The sequence below is a fragment of the Leuciscus leuciscus genome (assembly GCF_965113295.1).
Source record: "Leuciscus leuciscus genome assembly, chromosome: 12".
NCBI classification, from domain to species: domain Eukaryota; kingdom Metazoa; phylum Chordata; class Actinopteri; order Cypriniformes; family Leuciscidae; genus Leuciscus; species Leuciscus leuciscus.
The window spans coordinates 41,678,602-41,700,954 of NC_138736.1; the positions used below are offsets into that span (position 1 = coordinate 41,678,602).

The following is a 22,353-nucleotide window of genomic DNA, read 5'->3' on the forward strand; positions in this document are numbered from 1 at the left end:
TCGAGTCAACTATCAGTTAATGATTATACTAAGTAGCCTACACACGATTAATATTAACTTAAAATATGTATAGCTATATGCATTTATTACATTACTTGCATTTACTTACATTATTACATGGCTTGGTTGATTTCTATTGTAGAATACGGTGTGTTATTTCTTGATAACAGACGCTGCGCAGTATAACACACCGTTGCCATGAAAACAGAGCGTTGCTATGGACGCAGGATTCTAACAGTAGAGACGGTACGGACTATTTTCGTTAGCGGTTTAGTTTTTGATATTATATTTTGAATATTCTGAATTTTGTTTATCCCTTACTTAGCAAGTGGAACCTTGTAAAGTGTTATTCAAAGTAAAGGAAATTTTGTTTAAATTTAGTAAAAAAAAAAAAAAGTTAAATGTCCAAATATTTCAGTTATTAAAAGAATGTAATGATGTTCAATTAGCAAGAAAAAAAAGTGATTAAGATATAATGTAATTGTGTTTTTTTTTTTTTTTACAGTATTTTGCTGTGTCATTGTTGACTCTTATCAGCTCGAAGCGTCGAAAGTCCACATGATGAAGATAATCTGAGCTGAAGGTGAGGCTGAAACTGCTCAGTCACTTCATGTATGATCATCATGACTGTGTTCTTGTGGAAGATGCGCTTTCATATCTCAGATTTCTGTTACCGTACGTTTCATTAAAGCTGATTTTGCCTTAAAATGAGCATTGGCTCCCCAATTCTTTTAAAAGTCTTTCATTCAAACATTAAAATCCTCTGAATTTCTGATCTCAGTCAAGTTTTAGCTGCACACAAGAATCATTGTGTGATTTCTATATTTTGCAACAATACAAAAACTTTCTTTGTAGGTTCTTTTTTTTCTTTCTTTTTTAACTCTCCCAGAACATTGCAGGAAGTTTTTGTTTAGTTTTTTGTAATAACCTCAAAAGAACAGAACATTCTGTAATGGTTATTTTTTTTATGTTTTATTTTTATAACCATAACATAATCGTTCCAGATTCAGAATGCTTGATCTGTGCGCTAGTTTCAATTTTACGGACTTTACTTCAGTATTCCTCAGTCGTTACTTTCCTTTGTTCATAGTTTCCCGCAAGTCAGAGCTTTGAAACTAGTTTCATATAGCATTTAATAAATTGAAGAAATAAGATCCGTCAAAAACACGTAATAATTCCAACTGTATAGATAAAACATTACGCCAGGATTAAGTGTATAGTGTAAAAGCTAAAGCACAGAAGATGCGCGCGCACTCGCGTAATTTAAAAATTAACGGTCACTTCGTTTTACTGCTGACTGACTGACATTAGTTTATCGATCTCTTTATTGAATAATTACTTGCAATTAATATAGATATGAGAGTAACTATGATTTCGGAGAGATTTGACACGCCTGATTGAAGAGTTTTAAGTTTTTATACTGATATCCTACTTTAAGTAATTTCTTTTCTTTCATTTTTTAATGTCTGTGAACACATTTCATACATGGACAACCTTTCAAAGTCATGCTTAGATTTTGTTGAAGTCATTGTTATTTGGTGCAGAAGAAATGTAAAGTCTGGGTACCCCATGCAAATTTTACTAATGGACACATTTTTATCTTAATCAATCTTCCATATGGTTGATGTGCTCGGATTATTTTCATAAATTCAGTAATAAATAAAAACAAGATAGCCTATGTATGATGATTATAGGCGTTTCATACCAGTTGGATCGACAAAGACGGATTGCAGGCTGATTATTTACTTACTATTTTATTTGGTGTACGAATATGGAAGAATAAATATGAAAAATATTTGAGAAATGTAATCGTTAAATTGAAACCCAGACAGCAACATCCGGGCCACATCTGGGCCGTGTGGAATCCACGTGTACCAGATGTGGGCCGGATCTGGGCCGACACTATGTGGCTGTCTGGGAATGAATCAGCTAAAACGTAAACAATTAAGATCCCATTTCAAGCGACTTATATTTTGTGCTAATAATTTAAAACTGAAGCACATTTTTTATTTCTTGTAATGATGGTAAATATTTTCCTCAGCTTGATTAAACAGAACAAAACTTTAAAACTGTTAAAAGGTGCAGCGATGTAAACAAGACAAGAGTTGTGATTTAACAGTTGTAGGTGTAAAATTGATTAGTAAGAGAGACTTCTGAAACATTTCTTGCATAAAGGACTGTTAGAAAACATCACATGCAATTACTGAATAAATCAAAGCTGAACTTTATGCAATATTAATCTGATTCTGTGATGATCCAGAGGTGTTGAGGATGTTTCGATGTTCCTCACAGGTCCTTCAGTGTATCCTCACCCTCGGGTTTCTCCAGCCATTCCAGAGGCCAGCTGGCTTTAATACTGGGACGGTCCTTCACCATTTCATAATACTCCATCAGTCTGGGACATTTCTCTTTAGGACAGCTGTTAACCAGTCAGACAGATCGAACATTAAACCAGTCTAACAGATCAAACATTACACCAGTCTAACAGATCAAACATTACACCAGTTTAACAGATCAAACATTAAACCAGTCTAACAGATCAAACATTACACCAGTCTAACAGATCAAACATTAGACCAGTCTAACAGATCAAACATTACACCAGTCAGACAGATCAAACATTAAACCAGTCTAACAGATCAAACATTACACCAGTCTAACAGATCAAACATTACACCAGTCAGACAGATCAAACATTACACCAGTCTAACAGATCAAACATTACACCAGTCTAACAGATCAAACATTACACCAGTCTAACAGATCAAACATTACACCAGTCAGACAGATCAAACATTACACCAGTCTAACAGATCAAACATTACACCAGTCTAACAGATCAAACATTACACCAGTCTAACAGATCAAACATTACACCAGTCTAACAGATCAAACATTAAACCTTGAGCTGACATTATGATCAAACATGCTGTCTAAGGAAAAGGATTGAAAATGATCTCACTCACTGAAGTCGTGGGAAATATGCGATAACTGGGAAACAAACCACGTCCGCCATGGTGAAGTTCTTGCCGGCGAGGAACGACCCTTTACCCATCTGACCAACAAATGAGATTGAGTTTATTAGGAGAACAATAAGGGTTCAAGTTCAATGACCAAAGGTTGATGATAATAGTTATGGCATTCATAATGCAATTAATTTCAATAAGAACGAATGAAAGAGGCAGCGAATCAGGCTCGTTGTATTAAATCCTTTAGCCAATGTTCCTGATATTTCTTTAGAACATGAAAAGGGTCTATTGCGCTAAAGTTTGACGTCGTCATGTTGGAATCGTTTCGTGAGATCGTGAGACTATCGATTAGGGCTGCCCGCTAATAATCGACATGAAGAGGCTTAGTCCAACAAAAATTGTATTAGTCGGTTAGTCATTTACATTTATGCATTTGGCAGATACTTTTATCCAAAGAGACTTACATTGCACGTCAAGGCACACATTTACATTCTTATCAGTTCTTGCTTTCCCTGGGTTTCGAACCCATGACCTTGGCGTTGCAAGCGCTAACGCTCTACTGTTTGAGCTACAGGAAAGCAAAAAAAACAAAACCTTGTGGCAAAGTTGCGTAATTCATGAGGGACAGATCGCTAACGGCGGGTACTTGTGGGAATCAGACAGGAAAATCCAAACGTTTGCCTATCATCTATCGAGCTTAAATATGACTTATTATTTGAAACATGCAAGTAGTAGCAACTTTACATGGCCGCTCGCTATAATGCTAACCTAGATAAATGTGCGCTAGCCGATTATTAAGCTCATATCTAAGTGTGGAAGCTATTAGCGCTCTTGCTGCACGACACTTGCATTTCACTTAACATACTCTCTTACATCAAGAGTAGCCTAGAACGTCACTGGAAACGGACTCATGTTATTTGTGTGCACTCACAATAACTAAACGTTGTGCTTTTGTAAAATAAAGAAAACAATCAGGATGCGCTTTCTGCCGTCTCTGTCTCTGTGAACTTGAACGCGTCACAAAATAAACCGTAACTCAGCGTGAACTTTCCTCACAGACATGAGAAATACATCTATCGAAAGATTGAAATGTCTATTTTTAAATGAACCGATTCAAAAGGAAAACAAATATTCTCAGATTATGTTCTGAAACGTGCATATAGGTGTGTGCACTAATGCGGAGATTCATCACTGCAGACGAAAATAAATTAATAATAAATTATTAAAATGTTCAGACAGTCTCCCATTCATAATCATGAGGTTTGCTGGTGCGCTGTGGCTTTATGTGTGCGTGTGAGCGCTGATTAGGCGATGTAGGCAATTTAGAGCTTAGATTCTCTGCCTGAGCCCGAACTTGACCCGGCCCGTTGGGCCGATATTTCCCCCACTATCCTCGGGCCGGGCCGGGCCCTTGATCAAGCATTTGTGTTACAAACACGTCGCGTGTCATGCACAGCGTCTCCTCCACTCGCACACATCACACCGGGGCCAGGATAGCCTAATAGGCTTTAAAAATATTTATCTTGTTTAAAAAATATTCTATATTCTAAAACCTTGTTGAATTATATTAGAGTAGTAGGCCTACTCCCCCTAGGCCATCCAAAGTTCATTTTTGTTCATTTTCTGCGTTCATCATAGTTCACGTTTTTTTTAAACGCTTTTTCATTCGGATTTGCGATCCATTCCATTCTGAATAAACAAACAACGCAGTTTACATGCTTCCTCCTTGTTGCATTATTCATTAAGATAATAATGAATAAATGCACACACAATTATCCGTGAACTTGATAAATGTTGCAGATGTTTTACTCTGCACAGACAAATGCCTTTCAACTTATGTGTGCAAAATTCAGAAGTAAATGAATGTGCAGCAATTTGCACAAATAGAGTCTGTAGGCCTAGGCTACTATATGTGTTGTAGCCATTAAATAAGCTCATTTAGTTTCATATTTGATACAATTTTATAATGATATTTTTTCCCCATCTATGCTGATTATGAAAAGTGAACAGCACGAGTAAGATAGGATGCGCAATATATCAAGAGACATGGAGTGTGTCAGACATGATTTTGACCACTTCATTAAGTTGTGTTTTGTAGAAAGCCTTTCTTTAAAGTGAATTTCGTTTTGTATAAATTGTATCTTAATTTTAATATATATATTTTTTAATAAACCAATTGCCTGTATTTAATAAATAAGAAGCAAATATAGCAAACAATATAATCATGGAGGCGCCGGCGCGCCGCGGTCACTTGCATTGCACGTGAACTGGAGCGCATCTCATCATAAATTAACCGAAACTCAGCGTATGCCTCACAGACATGAGAAATATATCTAAAGAAAGCTTGAAATGTCTTTAAAGGTGGGGTATGTGATTCTCTTTTTTGGCCATTTTTTCTAAATCACTTGAAATCCTATTCCTAACCCACTTACAGCCACTGAATTAGAAGCACTGAAATGAAAATTAAGCAATTTAATCATCTGTGGAACGGGCAGGACTCGAAAAACTCCAGCCAATCATTTCCAAGACCACCTAGAATCATTGGACAGTAACTGCGTCAATCAAACGGTCGTACCATACCCCCCTCCCCCATCATGTCCATGTTCTTCAAATGGGTGGAGTCAAAGGAAAGAAGGTAGGACCATTTGAGTTGTGTATTTTCAAAATCTGCCGGCCGTTTTACAAATCACATACCCCACCTTTAAACAAAACAATTCAAAGCGAAAAGATATAGGCTACTCTCTGATTATGTAATCCATGATGTGCATTTCTCTCTAGGCGCGTTCACTACAGAGATGGCGATCGTCAACTTCATCTGCAGCCGACACTGACACAGAAAACACTAGTTTATTAATCAAAATCAATGCACGCTTCATCGGATTTACAAATGCACATCTTGCTTGTTGCACGCACACATATTATGTCGAAATAACGAGATATTATGTTGAAATAATATTATTAATAATAATAAATCTTTAAGAATATTTGATTGAATGCTGAATGTTCTTGTTCAATTTAATAAAATGAATACTTTAATTGTAACAATTAAAATAATTTAATATTAAAGGGTCACGAAACCCCCCTCTTTCAGCTCAAGTCTAGCTCACAATCTTTTTGAAAAATTCCATTATCGGCCGATACTGATCAAATGGAGAATCCCTGTTAAAACACAACCTTCTCCAAGTATCCGTCCCACAGTTTGAGTTCGGTGACGAGATTCTCTTTATTCCTCTTCAGGGCCGATTCGTGTCGCTCTCCCTCAGGGATGTACCACTCGTAGAAGGCCACGTCGTCTGCACACACAAGAGTTCAACACAGAATAAGCGCCGGTTTATTCGGCTGATCCGGCGAGCAAAGAGAGCATGTGATAGGAGGACGATGACAGCCAATAAACTACATTAATTACTATTATTGAACCGGATGAAGTAAGATCTGAGTCAGTGGTTCTCAACCTTTTTTGGGCCAGCGCCCCCTATCCATTACCCAGGTCCCTTACCTAAATGTTAAATAAAACAGAACAATAAATTAATAAATAGTGTGCCTATATTAAAAATAAATAGACATATGAGACTGTTTATAACTCATTTAGTATGCGCTGTTCTATGAATATGCAAATGAGCCCCGCCTCCACTCACTCACTCAGCTCAGAGATCCACTGGTTGACGATCACACGTTGATCTGATTGGTTACAAGGTAGTTTGTGACGTCAGAAACACCAGCGATTTTCAAAGCGTGTTTTTGAGACTGTCTTTGGTTCACTGCAGTTTTAAGGAGGAAATACTCAGCAATGCTGTCGACTTATGAACTTACACATGGTTTGTCTTAAAGCAGATTAAACACACCACATAGACACATAAACTACATTAAAAGCTGGATTTTCACCACAGGGGGGACTTTAAATTTCATTTATATAAGGCTTGGATGACTGGGATTGTCCGATCATAATGAAATAAAAAACGGTATTCGTCTAAATGAGTCGTCGTGCAGCTTTAAATGTACGTTCATGATTTAAATCACTTACACATTTTCTGCTGCAGGTTGTTGGTCTCAAACATGCGCTGGTAGACGAGCGCCAGTTCGGCTGGATCATCTGGGATCAGACGGGCTCCTTGAGACTTGAACGCACTCTACAAACCAGAAACATTTATCAGTCTGTGACGTGACCCTCATCTTTGAGTTTGGATCTGTTCAATTACTAAAAAAATTAAAAAATAATCAATTGTTATTACTAACACTTTCTTGAAAACATCGATTCAATTTCAAAAGCAAATGCTAACCAATTATTTAAGAGTTGAGCAGCGAGCTCATTGGCTACTGATACAGCAGGAACCAATCAGCTTTGTGTAACATATACATGCAATATAAGCATATACAAATGGAAAGTCTACATTGGAACTTATTAATCGATTTTAATCTACTCTGAACTGGAATAAAATATAATTTAATTTAATGCTCTGTACTAGTTTTGAAGGGTTTAAGAAAAGCTAAAAGTGATTATTTGTAACTCACCTATCCCAGTTCGATAGACAATATTAATATTATAGTTGTTTATTTGGTCTGTAATCCTGCGAGATGTCAGGATTACAGCAGTGTTCTGTGTTTGTATAAAACCGAAGGACACATTAAAAACTGATTTTTGTTGGGTCATATATTTTGTTTGTCCCTATTCAAATGTTTTATGAATATATGCAATATTGAAATACAAATTTTTTTTGGTAACGTCTTTTAACTGTACAGTATGAAAGCCCATTTTCGCCACATAAGAAAAAAACATGCTTTTGTAAGTCATAATTATGACATAAAAAGTCAAAATTATGATATACTAATTAACTTAACTTTGATTTACATTTTCATAATAATGACAAAAAGTTTAAATTGACAAAAACTCCCCAGACAGCAACATAGCCCAGATCCGGAACACGTGCATTCCACACGGGTCAGATGTGGGCCGGATCTGGGCCAACACTATGTTGCTCTCTGGGTAATAATTATGACATTAAAGGTCATAATCTTTAAAGGTCATAATCATCTAATCTTTCCTAACGATCCGCTAGCTGCCCGCCCCATAAGCAGGCCGTCAAAAAAACGCGTCTCTGTAGGCAGCCTCTGAGATCTGCACACAAAAACTCACCAACCACTCTAAGCCAAAACAAATAGTGTTCCAACCAATCACCGACAGGGATGGGTGTTGTGAGGTTTTGCACTCGTGCACGGCTGCCTATGACGGCTGCATGCGAAAACCTCACCACACCCACCCCTGTCGGTGATTGGTTGGAACACTATTTGTTTTGGCTTAGAGTGGTTGGTGAGTTTTGTGTGCAGATCTCAGGCCCTGTCCCAAATGGCGCACTTCATGCGGACTTTCGGTCTCGTGGACTTGAATTGCGCGTGCTCGCTGAGTCTACGAGTCCGTAGGCCGTCCCATTCAGCATTTTACCGCTCTGAAGTGTGCTCAGCAGCGCCCCCTTTGTACCCTTGAAGCGGTCTTCCACGAAGCCCGCATAGAAGCAGGCTCCACACACTTTACCCAGGAATCCTTGCGAAAGGCCAATCAGACAACGGATGGGAGGAGATTTCACTCACGGATAATTGTTGACATGGCTGAGAAGAAAATATTATGGTTTTTATGACCTAGGTGTACATTTTACCAGTTGTTACCTACAGTTTATACAAACATTATGGTCATCGAGCAGTGGTTGATGTCTCAAACATAATAGCGCGTTTAATAATACGATCGCATTATGATTCATTAAATAAATAGAAGGAATGGCAGGGCTTTACTGAGTCATATGTAAACATAGTATGAATATTGAAACCTGTAAATTGAAAAAAAAAGTTTAAATTATGTTTTAAAATTGTAATCTTAGTTCAAATGGAACATTATCTATTATTATGTACAACTGTATACATCATTTAAATAAGCATGATATATCTATTGTCTAATGCCCAGGTGATATGCACAATATCAAAATATAGAACTGTAAAATTAGGCTGTGTAGTGGACATGCAGATAAGACGTCGGAGCGCAAAAATGTGATTTCTCCTTTCAACAACAACCAGACCGTTATTTCCGGCATGACGATCAAGTCTGTCCCAAAAATACCTCTCAATGCGCCCTCGTGGACTCGCGCCAAGGGCCCTATAGGTCTGCACTACATGACGTCACCAAAGTGTGGACTCTGAGGAAGTCCACAAGTCCGGAGTGTGCCATTTGGGACAGGGCCTCAGAGCCTAGGCTGCCTACAGAGACGCCATTTTTTGACCATTTTTTAACATCATTTATGTTTGGGCCTGAAATCGCTGATACAACCTTTAAAAGCCGAAATTATTTTAAGTCAAAATGAGTTAATATGTTATGATTTCTACCTTTTATTTCAATTATGATTTAGTATGTCATCCTAATTATGACTTGTATATCATAACTTTGACTTTTTAGTAATTCATTTTGAGTTCAGTCACGCTTAATTTTCCGCATTTGGCAGGTAAATATCCCCATCCCCCTCTCTTCCTGAGCATCCTATTTTCTTATTCACAAGAATTATAACACTTTTGGATTGTGTTTGTTTAAATTAGGCACAGATGTGTATTTGTACGAAGGCTAAAGGACCGCTGGATTCTCGCCACGCCTTCTGTTTATGACACTGATTTACCTCCAGATACAGACACGCGGCGAAAGACTCGTTCACGATGAGGTCTCCGTGCTTGAAAGTTGGAACCTGCAAAATAAATGTGCAATGTTAAAAAAATAAATATAAATCTTTTTTTTTTTAAACTTGGTAAATGTCGTGTCTCTTTATGAAAGGTGCATTTGCAGTAAACACTAATGCAGTCAGCAGAAACCCCACTCCACAGGCGTGTGTGTGAGACGCACCTGAACTCTGGGATTGAGAGCCTTCACTTCTGCACACTGGTGCTCTTTCTTGTCAAATGACAAATGTTTGTGTTTGTATCCCTGCAGTTTCTTCTCCTCCAGCGCGATCATGACCCTCCAGCACGGCGGAGAGCCGGAGCACCAGTAAAGCATCATTTTCTGCGCCATTATGTCGCGTTTAATCAGAAATGTTGTTACAGATTTGGTTGCGTTTCAAGTCGGAACTTAGTAGGCGTGGCCTGTTCGCAAGTTCAAGGAGCATGCGCAGTTTATGCTCGTGTGAAGAAGGCTGAAGATGTCGTTGGTAGGCTACTTAAAGGGATACTCCACCGAAAAATGAAAATTCTGTCATCATATACTCACCCTCATGTTGTTTCAAACCTGTATGAATTTCTTTCTTCTGCTGAACAGAAAGGAAGATATCTAGAAGAATGTCAGTAACCAAACAGTTTTAGATACCATTGACTTCCATAGTATATTTTTTTCCTACTATGGAAGTCAATGGTATCTAAAACTGTCTGGTTACTCAAATTCTTCTAGATATCTTCCTTTCTGTTCAGCAGAAGAAAGAAATTCATACAGGTTTGAAACAACATGAGGGTGAGTATATGATGACAGAATTTTCATTTTTCGGTGGAGTATCCCTTTAAAGGAATAGTTCACCTAAAAATAAACATTATCCAATAATATACTCACCCTCAAGCCATCCTAGGTGTATATGACTTCCTTTCAGCCACACACAATTACAGTTATATTAAAAAAAATCTTTATAATGGCAGTGAATGGTAACAGATTTTGAAGCTCCAGAAAGCGCATCCATCCATCATAAAAGTAATCCACATCCATACGACTCCAGCGCGTTAATAATTGCCTTCTGAAGCAAAGAAAAATATCCATTTAAAACTGTATAAACTACAATCACTGTCATGACAAATCGAGTCAACTATCAGTTAATGATTATACTAAGTAGCCTACACACGACTGATATTAACTTAAAATATGTATAGCTTGCTGTAAGCCTATATGCATTTACTCACATTACTTGCATTTACTTGCTTATGCATTTACTCACATTAACAAATGGAACCTTGTTGTAAAGTGTTATTCAAAGTAAAGGAAGATTTGTTTAAATTTAAAAATAGTAAAAATTTTACTATTAAAAAAGTAAATTAAAGTACTATTTTTTTTACTATTACTATTTTACTATTAACTTAAAATAGTTACATTTTTAATAAGGGAACATCGATACTTCACAGGAAGTGGAGAGCGATAATCAACCAACTGTCATGTGACCCGCATCACCAGTCTGAACCATAGACTGTAAGGTCTGAACTCACCAGAGCAGAGCCGTTGGAAGAGATTTTAAATTTAAATTTCTAACGGCTCTGAGTTTACGTATGCATTTGAGTATTCATACTGTTATTATTATTTATACCATGGTCTGGGTGAATACTCGATTCTGATTGGCTGCAGGGTGTCCATTAAAAAGTGATAGAGGACACCTAGTAAAGGTGTTCTGGTGAAACTGACTTTTTACCGTTCGAAATTAATAAATAAATGCGCTGGCTACATCAGCTGTGAGTAACCATAGCAACACGCAGTCAAAGTATCCGTTTACAATTTATTGTATGATAGCAAAACAAAACTGAAGGATTCTACGAGCTGAGCGGACTATAAATATCTCCGAAACCAAGTTATTGTTTGTAAAAACTTTAGATTTAGATTGTAAAACGAATTAAAATATAAACTTATGTTTTAAAAATGTGTTATTTGGCAAGTGACCATGGTATAAGCGGGTTAATGCCCATCGAGATGTCCATTGTCAGGTATTAATGGACTTCGGCGGAGGCAACCGTCCGACGCGCTCACGCCTCGCCGTCGTCCATTAACGTTAATACCTGACAATGCACACCTCGTCGGGCATTAACCCTTACACAACCTAGAGTATTTATGAATGGTTAGGGCGATGCATGTTACATTTCCATAGTCTACTGTATGAATATCTACACAAATTAAGTGTTGAGAAGCAGCTGAGGCGCTGTCATTTTTTTTATTTTACTTTATTTACCTCAGAAATGTTTGCTAATTGCTATGCAGCTGCGGGCGGGAAAGAAACGCACGCGATGAGACCTCTACAATTATTAAAGCTGCCGTCGGCAACATTTTTTGGATCATATTCAGTGTAATCGACACTATAATCCGACAGAACAACATAAGGTGGTTTTAGAAAAAAACCCGAGCTTCTAACTCCACCTGGAGCGTGTTATTTGTTTTGCAAAAATCCAGCGCTCCCGCTTCATCAGGTCCAATCAGCGCAGGGGGGTGTGAGATCTGACTGTCAATCACAGGTCGTGCACACGCCACAGATCCCCCCTCACTCGCGCACGTTAATATCACATGCGTACGCCACGCCTGAAGTTCGCCTGGAGATTGCATGAAGCGTGATGGCGGAGAGAAAATCTACTAACAAGCTTCCAATTCCTCGGTTATTGCTATCTATGGATAGATTAGCCAGGGCAGCCTACCGCCGAGTCCATGGTGTTGATAGATGCTGAAGAGAGACGCGTTCACAGAAAATCAGGTACACACCCTTTTTACTGTCTATGGTACACACACGCACAGTGACGCACTGACGAGCACGACCTCGATGGGAGGGTGCTCGCTGGTAGTGGGGAGGGGCATGAGAGTTGTAAACATTCAAAATTTTGGCTAATCGACCCAATCTGCCAGACTTGCCGACGGCAGCTTTAAGACCGGTCCCAGGTAGCCAGCAGAATCGGGCCAATCGCGGCTGAGTGTCGGCACACTCGGCTGTGTACTGGCATCGGCTCACCGGAAGTGAGCCAGCTCTGGCCCAGTAATGGTTGCCAGATCTGGCTAGGTTTTGGCTGTGTGTAGCTGGGCCGATTGTGGTTGAGACATGGCGCATTAGGCACATTAAATTATAAAAATGCCACAATTCATAAACTTCAAAATGAGTTTTAAATTCATGATATTTTTTTTTTTATATAATATATATATTTTTTATAACATTTTTTTTTATACGAATTGTATTTATGTAATGTTCTAATTCTAGATGTTTATGTTTGTAAATGCTGCGTGCGTGACTTTGACGTGTTTTAATGCGCGTGCTCGTGAACGTCCGAGACGCTTTTTCAAACACTGGAGCGGCGTAGAGTCGCCATGGAAACGGCGGGCCACCACTGCAACTGACGAGCAGCTAAGCCCTCTCTCGTGGTGTTTTTATTGCTTTCAGGTGAGTTTAGTTTCTTAAATCACACACAATGTGCTTGACATTTATCTTATTTGTAATTGACACGCTTCTGTTGAATTTTTACTTATAGAAATGCTTTATTGTCTTCGAAAAAAAATCCGTTAGCATCTCAACCGTTTTCAGAAAAGGTAACGTAGGCTAACTAGCTTGAGCTTTTGTTTATGAAAGTTTGGGGTTTTAATCACATCTTATATGTAGATTAGATGTTTTTAATAGTTTTGTTAAGGGTTTTGCTTGGAAGTGAGCTAATTTATTTAACATAAACGTATGTATTATTTAACAGAAACATATGTGCTGTTAATCGGTGACGTCACTTACATGGCGCGCTAGAATTGGCTGAAACTAGCTCAATGGTAAACAAATATTGATAAACAAATGATCTGTGATTTCAGCAGCAACAAAATAACAACAGAGGGGAAGCTCTACTATTGCAACATTGCTGAAGAAAGCTGCTGCCAGAGAAAGACACAGGTAAACTGAGGAAGCCCATTAAATAACTTTAAATCCATTTTCTCACAATGTTTTTCACCTAACGTTATATCACCATGCATCTGTTTTCTTATTTATTTCATTTGTTTAATTTATTTTAAGAAGGTTTTGACATCCAAACGTAAGTGACACTGTTGGAGCAATATGAATAAGTAAACCTAAAAACATAAATTCTGTTATGCTAATTTAAGAAATTATTTTCTGTATGTTATTCTTTCTATTTTCCTGGCCTTTAAATAAACCTGGCAAGCGGTTTGTTGTGTTCCTAGATCCTTCCATGCTGATGGCCTGCACAATAGCAGAGTTGGAGCAGATCAACATCTCTATGGCGCTGTGAACCCTATGACTTGTAAGTAAAACTTTCAACTAATGTCAAACATACAGTATTGGTATTAACGGCATGATAACGACACCAAACACACCGCCAAGGTGACAACTGCCTTGATAAAGGTGTAGGTGATGGAGTGGCCAGTATGTATCCAGATCTGAACCCTAATGAGCAACTGTGGGGCTTCCAGAAGCAGAAGGTGGAGAAGCGCCATGTCTCTAACTGTACGTTCACACCGCCGCCGACTTGAGCTGCAAAGAAGCTCTGGCCGCCCTGTCAAGGACGCTTGTCAAAAAGTACGGGGAAGTTTGTTGACGCTTTGGCCGCTCTGAAGTCTGTGTCACACCATGAAATGTAAACAGGAAAAAAAAACAAGCAATACATTGACACTAGGAACCTTTTATAATGACAGCATTTTTATAACCGTTTTGGTCACATTTGGTCGGGAAAAAATATTTGATTAATATGCGCGAGGGAGAGAGAGCAAGACATATTGTTTGAAGACGGTGAAGGTGAGTGCGCGCGCGCGGCCGGGGCTCTCTCTCTTTTGTAACTGGTCCCTATATGAAAATAACGTCATATCATAAATGATAGGAAACCCAGCAACAACGATTATCAGTTTCTCCTCCATTTTCTCGGAACTAATGTTTTTGGTAGGAACAAAAGTTTACATCGTATGTTTCTCCGGAATCAGCCAGCGCGAAGGACGTCTATATTCCGATTGGTTGCTGGCGTTTGCCGCTGCTTGCCGCTGAACCGCGTCATAGCTCATTACCATAAAGTTGAGATACTTTCAACTTTCTGATTGACGCTCAAAACGCCACGCCGATGGATTTGACGCTCCTTGCAGCTGAGAGAAGCCAGCTTCCATTGAAAATGAATGACTTCCGGTAACTTTGGAAGCTCAAGTCGGCGGCGGTGTGAACGTACAGTAACAGCCAGCAGATCTGTGATGTCATTATGGAGGAGTGGAAGAGGATCCCAGCAACTGTGCAGCTTATGCTGGGTACACACCAAAAGATTTTTTACATCTTATAAGATTTTCAAAATGTGACAGACCACAAACATGAGGACAAAAAATCCTAGATTTAAGCGTTTTGCTCCTATAGTGTGTGTGTGCCATGATGTGACAAAGACAGCACACCACACACAAACAGATTTTCAACCAGAGTCTCGACTATGAACACAGGAAATCTCGCAAAATATCGTGAGACTTCAGAATAAGCATGACGGACGATATGCAGGAAGAAATTGCGATAGTGTTTGGAATGATTTTCACAGAAAATTCACGTGAAAAAACCATTGTACCTACCATTATAACCTTTTATACAGAAATATATTCATTCTTTATTGTCTTTATTTATTCTTTATTGGATTTATTGTCTCTTTAGAAAAAGTTATTTAATCCCTCTATAGAACCTCAATGAACCCTTAACACTCAGCTTCTTCTTTTTTTTTATCTTTTTTTTTTATTGATTTTAAGAATTATACAATTACAGTCAGGGGGGTACAAAGAGTAAAGCCGATAAACAAACATAAAAAGACATATACATAAACAGTGACAAACTTAAAAGTTAAAGCCACACTAAGTAGAAATTGTGTTTTTGTCAAACAGCGACCCCTAGAGTCGCTGTGGAATACTTGCACTGTCGTAAATTATATTATACAATTTTTACATGATTGCAGCTAAATCACAAGTAAATAGTCTATAGTCTAGGCCTACTGTATAATTTAATTTGTGTTGTTTTTATTGGAATGTAAACATTACAAAATGCCAGATAACATCAATTAAGTTAAATGTACGTCGCATTATTTCATAACATTGGCCGTTATGATGTCATTAGACATGATTATTGCAATTTATCATAATAGTTTGCAAATTGTGCTCGTTTACACTATTTACAACCTCTACGTTAGGCTTATTTATGATAATTATGTGAGATATTGAAAGCTGTTCTCATGATAATCGCAGGAATCAACATCAAACGGCGTTGTCTGATATCCCTCGGGACTTCGTGATAAATACACCTCACCATAGACGTTGGAACGGGGGGGGCGGGGGGGTCGGCCGCCCCCCCACCACCCCTTTTCCCCACCACCCCTTTTCCTCACCCCTCTAGGGGTCAGCCAGCTGTTTTTTTCGTTGTTTTTGGTTTCCGTTTTATATACAGAATCTGAATTAAATGTGTTTGATTTAAGCCTACATTTCAACATTTTGTGTCATAAAATTTCTTGTTTTTAAGCCTTTCGCACGTACGGTCACACCGTTGTGATCAGTCTAGGCTGGTCCCTGGAGCGTTTCACACCGGTGTGATCAGAACGGTCAGTGCAACACATGATCAACTGCTAAATTCAAATATTGAATTTAGCCAGAGACAGGCGCGCTCAGAGCTGTCATATATCACAACTGTTCGGATCTTTTTAAATTTTCAGCCATCCGAATAGGCTAGTAACAGGCAGCACACATGGCACGACTCGTGTTTGTCATTTCTTGTATTTTTGTTTTATTTATACAACTGACCACAGGTCATAAACCTGAAATAAGAAATAAACCAGTGTTACAAATATATCCATTGAATATATAATGCAAAATAAACAAACATGAAGTAGTTACAATAAAATAACTAGATCTATTTCTGCTGTAAATAAGAATACACGATCATATAATCTCCTATACAGTCTTACACAGCTGCGTCAGAACACCGCAAAAACTACATTTCCCATCATGCATAGCAGTGCTCCTGCGCAGAGTATAGCTATCACACGAGTCAGCAGGCAAAGTGCATTAATCATTATAACACTTCATTAAACAACACTTCAACAATCAGGAACAATACTTCAACAATCATGTTTTACTAAATGAATGCAACTCAACCTCACAAAATGCTACCACACAACCGTCTGCTACATTAGTTTACTTGGTAATTTGTTAATTATCCAGCGTTCGAACACATCGCAAACCGAGAGAACTGAACAGCACACGCGCTAACTTAACTACAAATTAAGTCTCTCAGCGCGGACTGAGCGCATCCAATCGACAACTACACAAGTACAAAACTTTAAACACTCCTAAATTAAAGCACAGCAGACCGTAGCCCATGGCAAACACTTCAAAAGGTTTTAAATTCGCTACATACCAACGGGCGCAACTGCGCATACTCATACCCAAATGACCAGCACGCTACAAAATAATCATGAAATATAATTTGCTTAAACAAATCTTACTGTTCCCAATATTTTAAGCAGACTTTTTTATAACCATGAATTTGATCAATATATTTTTCTAGTGACCCAAAGAACCGAACAACAACTTTTCAGTGTTTTCAACCACATACTGTTTATTTTAGGTTTCAGACATATAAATTCACATAAGTAGGCTACTAAAAAAACAATACATTTAGAATTTGTAAATATTCTACAAATTCTAAATATATTGTTTTCGGAGGTAATAATAATCCTTTCCATTATAATTCGACACGTTTTATTCATATCAGATACACATTGTGTAAGTAACTTTAATGTTTACTCTATTCTTCTCCCATTTCACCAGCCACTTACTTTTATGTATTTCGGGAGAAGTGGATGAATGTGAAATTTACACGTGTTGTAAATCCAACAGATCCGATTCTCTGAACTGCGTCTGCGGCACAAATTAACACGGCGGCGGCGCCCATCGCGCATACAGCTCAACTAACGCGATCGTTATAAAGGTGTTTAAACAAAAATACACTTCCACTTGCATATATTTGACAATCGGAATATCAGATATTTCATGCCATAGCTAACATATTTGTGAATATTCTGAATAAAAAAGGAAAAATGACATAAAAGCAGATCATCATTCATTCAGCACTGTTGACTTTAGAGCGCTCCGTGGATAGACTGAAGGAGTGCTCCGTGGAGCTCGCTGAACTCCAGACACACATGGCCACGTTTTCTGCGCGTTTATGACCCTGCTCTGCGTAAATGCATTGCCTCATTTTGACGCGTTTTGACATAGATTTCATTGAAGGTAAATTGGAGCGGCCACACTGAGCTGTGCGTAACGCCCACAGACTTGAAGTGAACGAGACAGAGGCTGTCCGGTAGCCTACTGTCTGAAATGGTTAACTCTGTGGGGATGCATGTGCAAAACAGGTTTAACTAATCATAAAGTCAATCAGGATACATAACACAGGCTACTATAGGCCTACACTAACACCCCCCCCCCCCCTCCCTCCTCCCTCAAGAATCCCGCCCCCCCTCTCACAATATAGTTCCCACGTCCCTGCACCTTACAACACCTAAGTTCAGCTGGCAAACTAATTCGTGAGGCATAGCTATCTGATTTGTATATGTATCTGATATATGTATTTTTGCGAAACGGATTTAAATTCGATCTTCAATTCTCGCGCTATATGCAGATTTAATGGAGTTCACGTCACCGAAAGCAACAGATATGAGCTGCATTTTATAGATCATCAGCTAAAATTTCAAAATCAAAGACCGCAATAAGAGAGAGCAGTAACAGCCCTGGTAAGATCATTTCGTTTCTTTACTTTTAATGATGATGATTGTGTGTTAAGCGTCTGTGACTTACTTTCACTTTGATTTGCGATAGTTTGCACGTTGGCTTGATGCAGTTGCTCATCTGCGGTGATGCGTGTTCCAGCGCGTCGTCATATCTGGATATAACATAATAGCCTATAACACGCTCTCACACGTTTTTATTTTTTTGCATTTTTGCATTTTTGGGAGGAGTACAATTTACATATGTGGTTTCAAAAACCATATGCATTTACACTTGTCCAGTTTCGTCTGGAATGCGTCTCAGATCTCCTCCTGAAGTGGTTTGAGGGATCGGATTCAAATCCGTCTCAAATGCGTTTCGGAGGGCATTTAAACCTGGACTTTTCACGATCGGATAGCTATCCGATCTGAGAAAATGCATGAAGTGGCCAGGTGTAAACAACCCCCATGACAAATAACATACGCACGAAAGCCGAAAACAAACGCTGGTTGGCCTCTCACGTCCAAATTTGACGAAGTGACGTATGCCGTAAAGCAGTCGAATTTTGTAGTTCTTTTTGTGCTCTTGTTACTACCCGAACACCGAAGTTACATAGTGCCAGTAAAAGCGATAGAGACCCTGTCAGGTTATGGCAGACGTGTCATTCAACCTATTGTAAGTCGATGTACCATCACAAGGATCTTGGAAATATATTATGAAGGTTGAAAAGTTACATAGTGTCGCTTTAAACAAAAATTTGAAAATGTTTACAGATTGAAACGCACTTTGCAGCTTTCTTATTTTTCAAACTCTATATTGTGTTTAGGTATTGTAAAATTTCTGCTCTTAAAATGAAAAACAAAGGCTTGTTTCCTCGAAATTTACACTTATGAATACTAAATCTTAACATTAAGCTTCCTGCAAGTGTGTGTGTGTGTGTGTGTGTGTGTGTGTGTGTGTGTGTGTGTGTGTGAGAATGACCGTGTCTTCCATCATCTCACTTTCTGATTGGATATTGTTTCGTTTCACGTGATAATCTCCTGAGCGTGCGCGTGTTTGTCCTCGGAGTTCCCCCCACACATCAGGATTTCTGATCGTAAATATTAAACATGAAACATGTTTCGAGCGGCTCCGGCGTTCTTCTGAGCAGGTTCGGACACTCTTAACACACCTCACACCAAGGGAAAATCTGATAAAATAATCTGTTACACCATCAAGATAATCGGGACATAGCTAGGATTGTCGGAAGGGGAGAAATCGGCCCAAAATCAGCCCGATTATCTTTTGGTGTGTACCCAGCATTAGTCTTAGTGATGGGAAGTCCGGATAATTTTACTGACTCTCTTGTTTGTTCTCGTTCATCAAAATGAACATCTTTTTTTCAAGTCATTTCGTTAATTTAAGGGGCTCTAAATGTTATACTTTTAAAGGTACTCTAAGTGATGTTGGGTGTCGTCACTTCTTGTATGAATGTGCTCAGCACCACTGCTCACTATACACAGAATGCGTGCGATTTATTACAACTATTATTTATGCATTTAAGATTGAATTCAGTGTCTGGAGTTATATCCCTTTGTGGTGTGTATTCTTCTAATTTCAGCTCCTGAGTCCATTTTGGGGTGATGGTCAAGACAGAACCAAACGAAAGCTGGACTGTAACCTACTGGCCTATATGACAGACTTCACACTGAGATGGCATGGATGCTGCATCACATGTTTTTGAACAAAAACTTTTTTTACCAAGAATTTAAAGTGTGGTGAAGTATTCATCTGGCCTTCATCAGCCTCCATGAGGGGACTCTGTGTCTTATCTTATGTGATCTTATCATTTTAAACATTCTTAAAAGTACGGCTTATTTCTTCTGAATTTATTTTGTAGTATGTGTAAAACTTTTCCAATAAAATAAACTTTTAGTAATGTATTGAATTAAGTAATTTCATTAAGTAATGATCAGGATTCAACAATAAAGATTGTTAATGGGACCTGTTAATGTAGTATGTACAGTCTAAATTGCAAATGTATGCTTGTGTTGGGCATGTGTTTACAGGTTACCCAAGACATTTTAGAGGAGGTATGCTGATGCTGTGTATTTAAAGGTGCATTAAGTCATTTTTACTTGTAATAAAATAAAATTGCAATATGTAATTTGTGTATATAATGTTTGTTTTTTGTGTAATAAAGTCTATCATTAAATTGTAACTTGTCTTTGTTGTTATTTTGTAGATGTTTGTTGTAACTAGGCTTATGTGTAATTCAAGATACTTTAGTAAAACAATTTGTGGTACATGAAATAAAAAAAATCATAAAGGATAAATTTCCCTTTGGAACCCTGACTCGGGCCAGTACCGGCGAATTATACAATTTATGCTGGCATGATTATGGCCCGATTCCGGCAGCGTCGGCTCAGTTTCGGCACCCGGAATCGGGCCAGTGTACTTGGGTCGATTCTGGCGCGTCATTCATTGCCGCGTTTCAGGAGTCCGGCAACCGGAACTGGGCCGATTGATTTCTTCCGGCTTGCCGGTTCTGGGCCATTGTTGGCCCACATCTGTTTGGCTACCTGGGGTAGAGCACACTTATATATAGATAACCAAATTACAAATTATTTATACTAAATGACTGTTACAGCACAGCTTATGTTTAGTCATAAAGTAGTCTAATAAACTAATACAATATTTCGATTTGTATTTATTAGATAGGCTACGTGTATTTCGCTGTCATTGTTGACTCTTATCAGCTCGAAGCTTCGAAAGTCCACATGATGATGAAGATAACCTGAGCTGAAGGTGAAGCTGAAACTGCTGAGTCACTTCATGTATGATCATCATGACTGTGTTCTTGTGGAAGATGCGCTTTCATATCTCAGATTTCTGTTAGGGGAGAGTGGGGTAAAGTGAGACATTTTTTACATTTGTTCCCCTCTAAGCGAGCAAAAATGATATATCAGTCAAATTTACACATTTCCCAATAATTCAGGATGTTTCCTAGCAATGGAAATTATTCGAATATATTCAGGATGAAGGGCAGTGAAAATATGATTGTTTTTAAAAAAGTGGTCTTGTGTCTCACTTTACCCCAGCTTAGGGGTAAACTGAGACAGACCAGAGAAATCAAGGGGGTAAAGTGAACCAGCTGGGGGTAAACTGATCCACTTACTTTTTCCACTCTGAAACTTCCATAACAACACATGTTGTAACAGTAAGAATCTTGACAGCTAGCTTGACAACCACACATTCCAGAACTAATGTCGGACTAGTAACAGAATCATGGAGATTGGTCAATTAAGATGACCCACCGGTGCGCATCCAAGTGAAGGTGCAACGCCCTTGGCATGCTAAGGGTGAATGGCACACTGGAGGAAATTCCTCCTAAAAAAATGAACTATGTCCAAATTATTGTGATTCATTTGGAAAACTCAATGCAGTCAGACCTCCCCTGGCCAGCCCAAGGAGGGTGGCCCGTCCTGAGCCAGATTCGGATTTGTCCGCCACCGCTGGATCTCCGTCTGGAGCAAAGTCAGTCCTAAAAAGGACCTTTGGGTCTTTGTGGAGGAGGGACAATGCTCCGCTCGGACAAGGAACATGGACCAGATGGTGGTCAGACCGGGTGGGGAAACAGCCTGACCCAGCCCAGAGAAAGTGCACTTTGTGCGGGCAAGACTTCCAGTAAATAGAGTCTGGTTTGGACACCCAGTCCCTCGGTGCCAGGGCGTGCACACTGGTGAACGTGCACCATCCTGGGTGAGCTAGGGGTGAAAGACACACTGGAGGATATTCCTCCTTGTAAAAATGTCCAAAAATATATTGTATTTGAAGAAGAGCTCCATGCTCGCAGACCTCCAGGGCCGGCCCCAGGGAGGGTCGGTCATCTCCGGTCAAAGTCAGATCCGTACACCTGCTGGCGCTCCTGCTGGCGCTCCTGCTGGAGCAACG

The 22,353-nt window shown here is 38.9% G+C and overlaps 1 protein-coding gene and 2 long non-coding RNA genes across 4 annotated transcripts; 2 read left to right on the plus strand and 1 right to left on the minus strand.

Moving 5' to 3' along the window:
- Window positions 1-110: 110 nt before the first annotated feature.
- LOC309511460 lies at window positions 111-2,097 on the plus strand. The gene is made up of 2 exons (XR_014210642.1): window positions 111-246; window positions 506-2,097. It is a non-coding gene; the product is annotated as an uncharacterized lncRNA (long non-coding RNA).
- Window positions 1,736-10,103, minus strand: LOC309511387 (glutathione S-transferase A-like). Its single transcript, XM_082186601.1, has 6 exons — window positions 9,841-10,103; window positions 9,620-9,685; window positions 6,991-7,096; window positions 6,144-6,262; window positions 2,967-3,055; window positions 1,736-2,419 (listed from the first exon to the last, which is right to left on the minus strand). The coding sequence occupies exons 1-6, from the start codon at window positions 10,006-10,008 to the stop codon at window positions 2,287-2,289; spliced, it is 681 nt and encodes a 226-aa protein (XP_082042727.1). The 5' UTR covers window positions 10,009-10,103; the 3' UTR covers window positions 1,736-2,286.
- Window positions 10,104-12,602: 2,499 nt separating this feature from the next.
- On the plus strand, window positions 12,603-21,291 carry LOC309511900. Of its 2 annotated transcripts, XR_014210810.1 has the most exons (5): window positions 12,603-13,096; window positions 13,185-13,242; window positions 13,507-13,585; window positions 13,873-13,952; window positions 20,021-21,291. It is a non-coding gene; the product is annotated as an uncharacterized lncRNA (long non-coding RNA). The 2 variants fall into 2 exon arrangements; XR_014210811.1 differs by lacking the exon at window positions 12,603-13,096 and having other exon boundaries at window positions 13,136-13,585.
- Window positions 21,292-22,353: the final 1,062 nt, after the last annotated feature.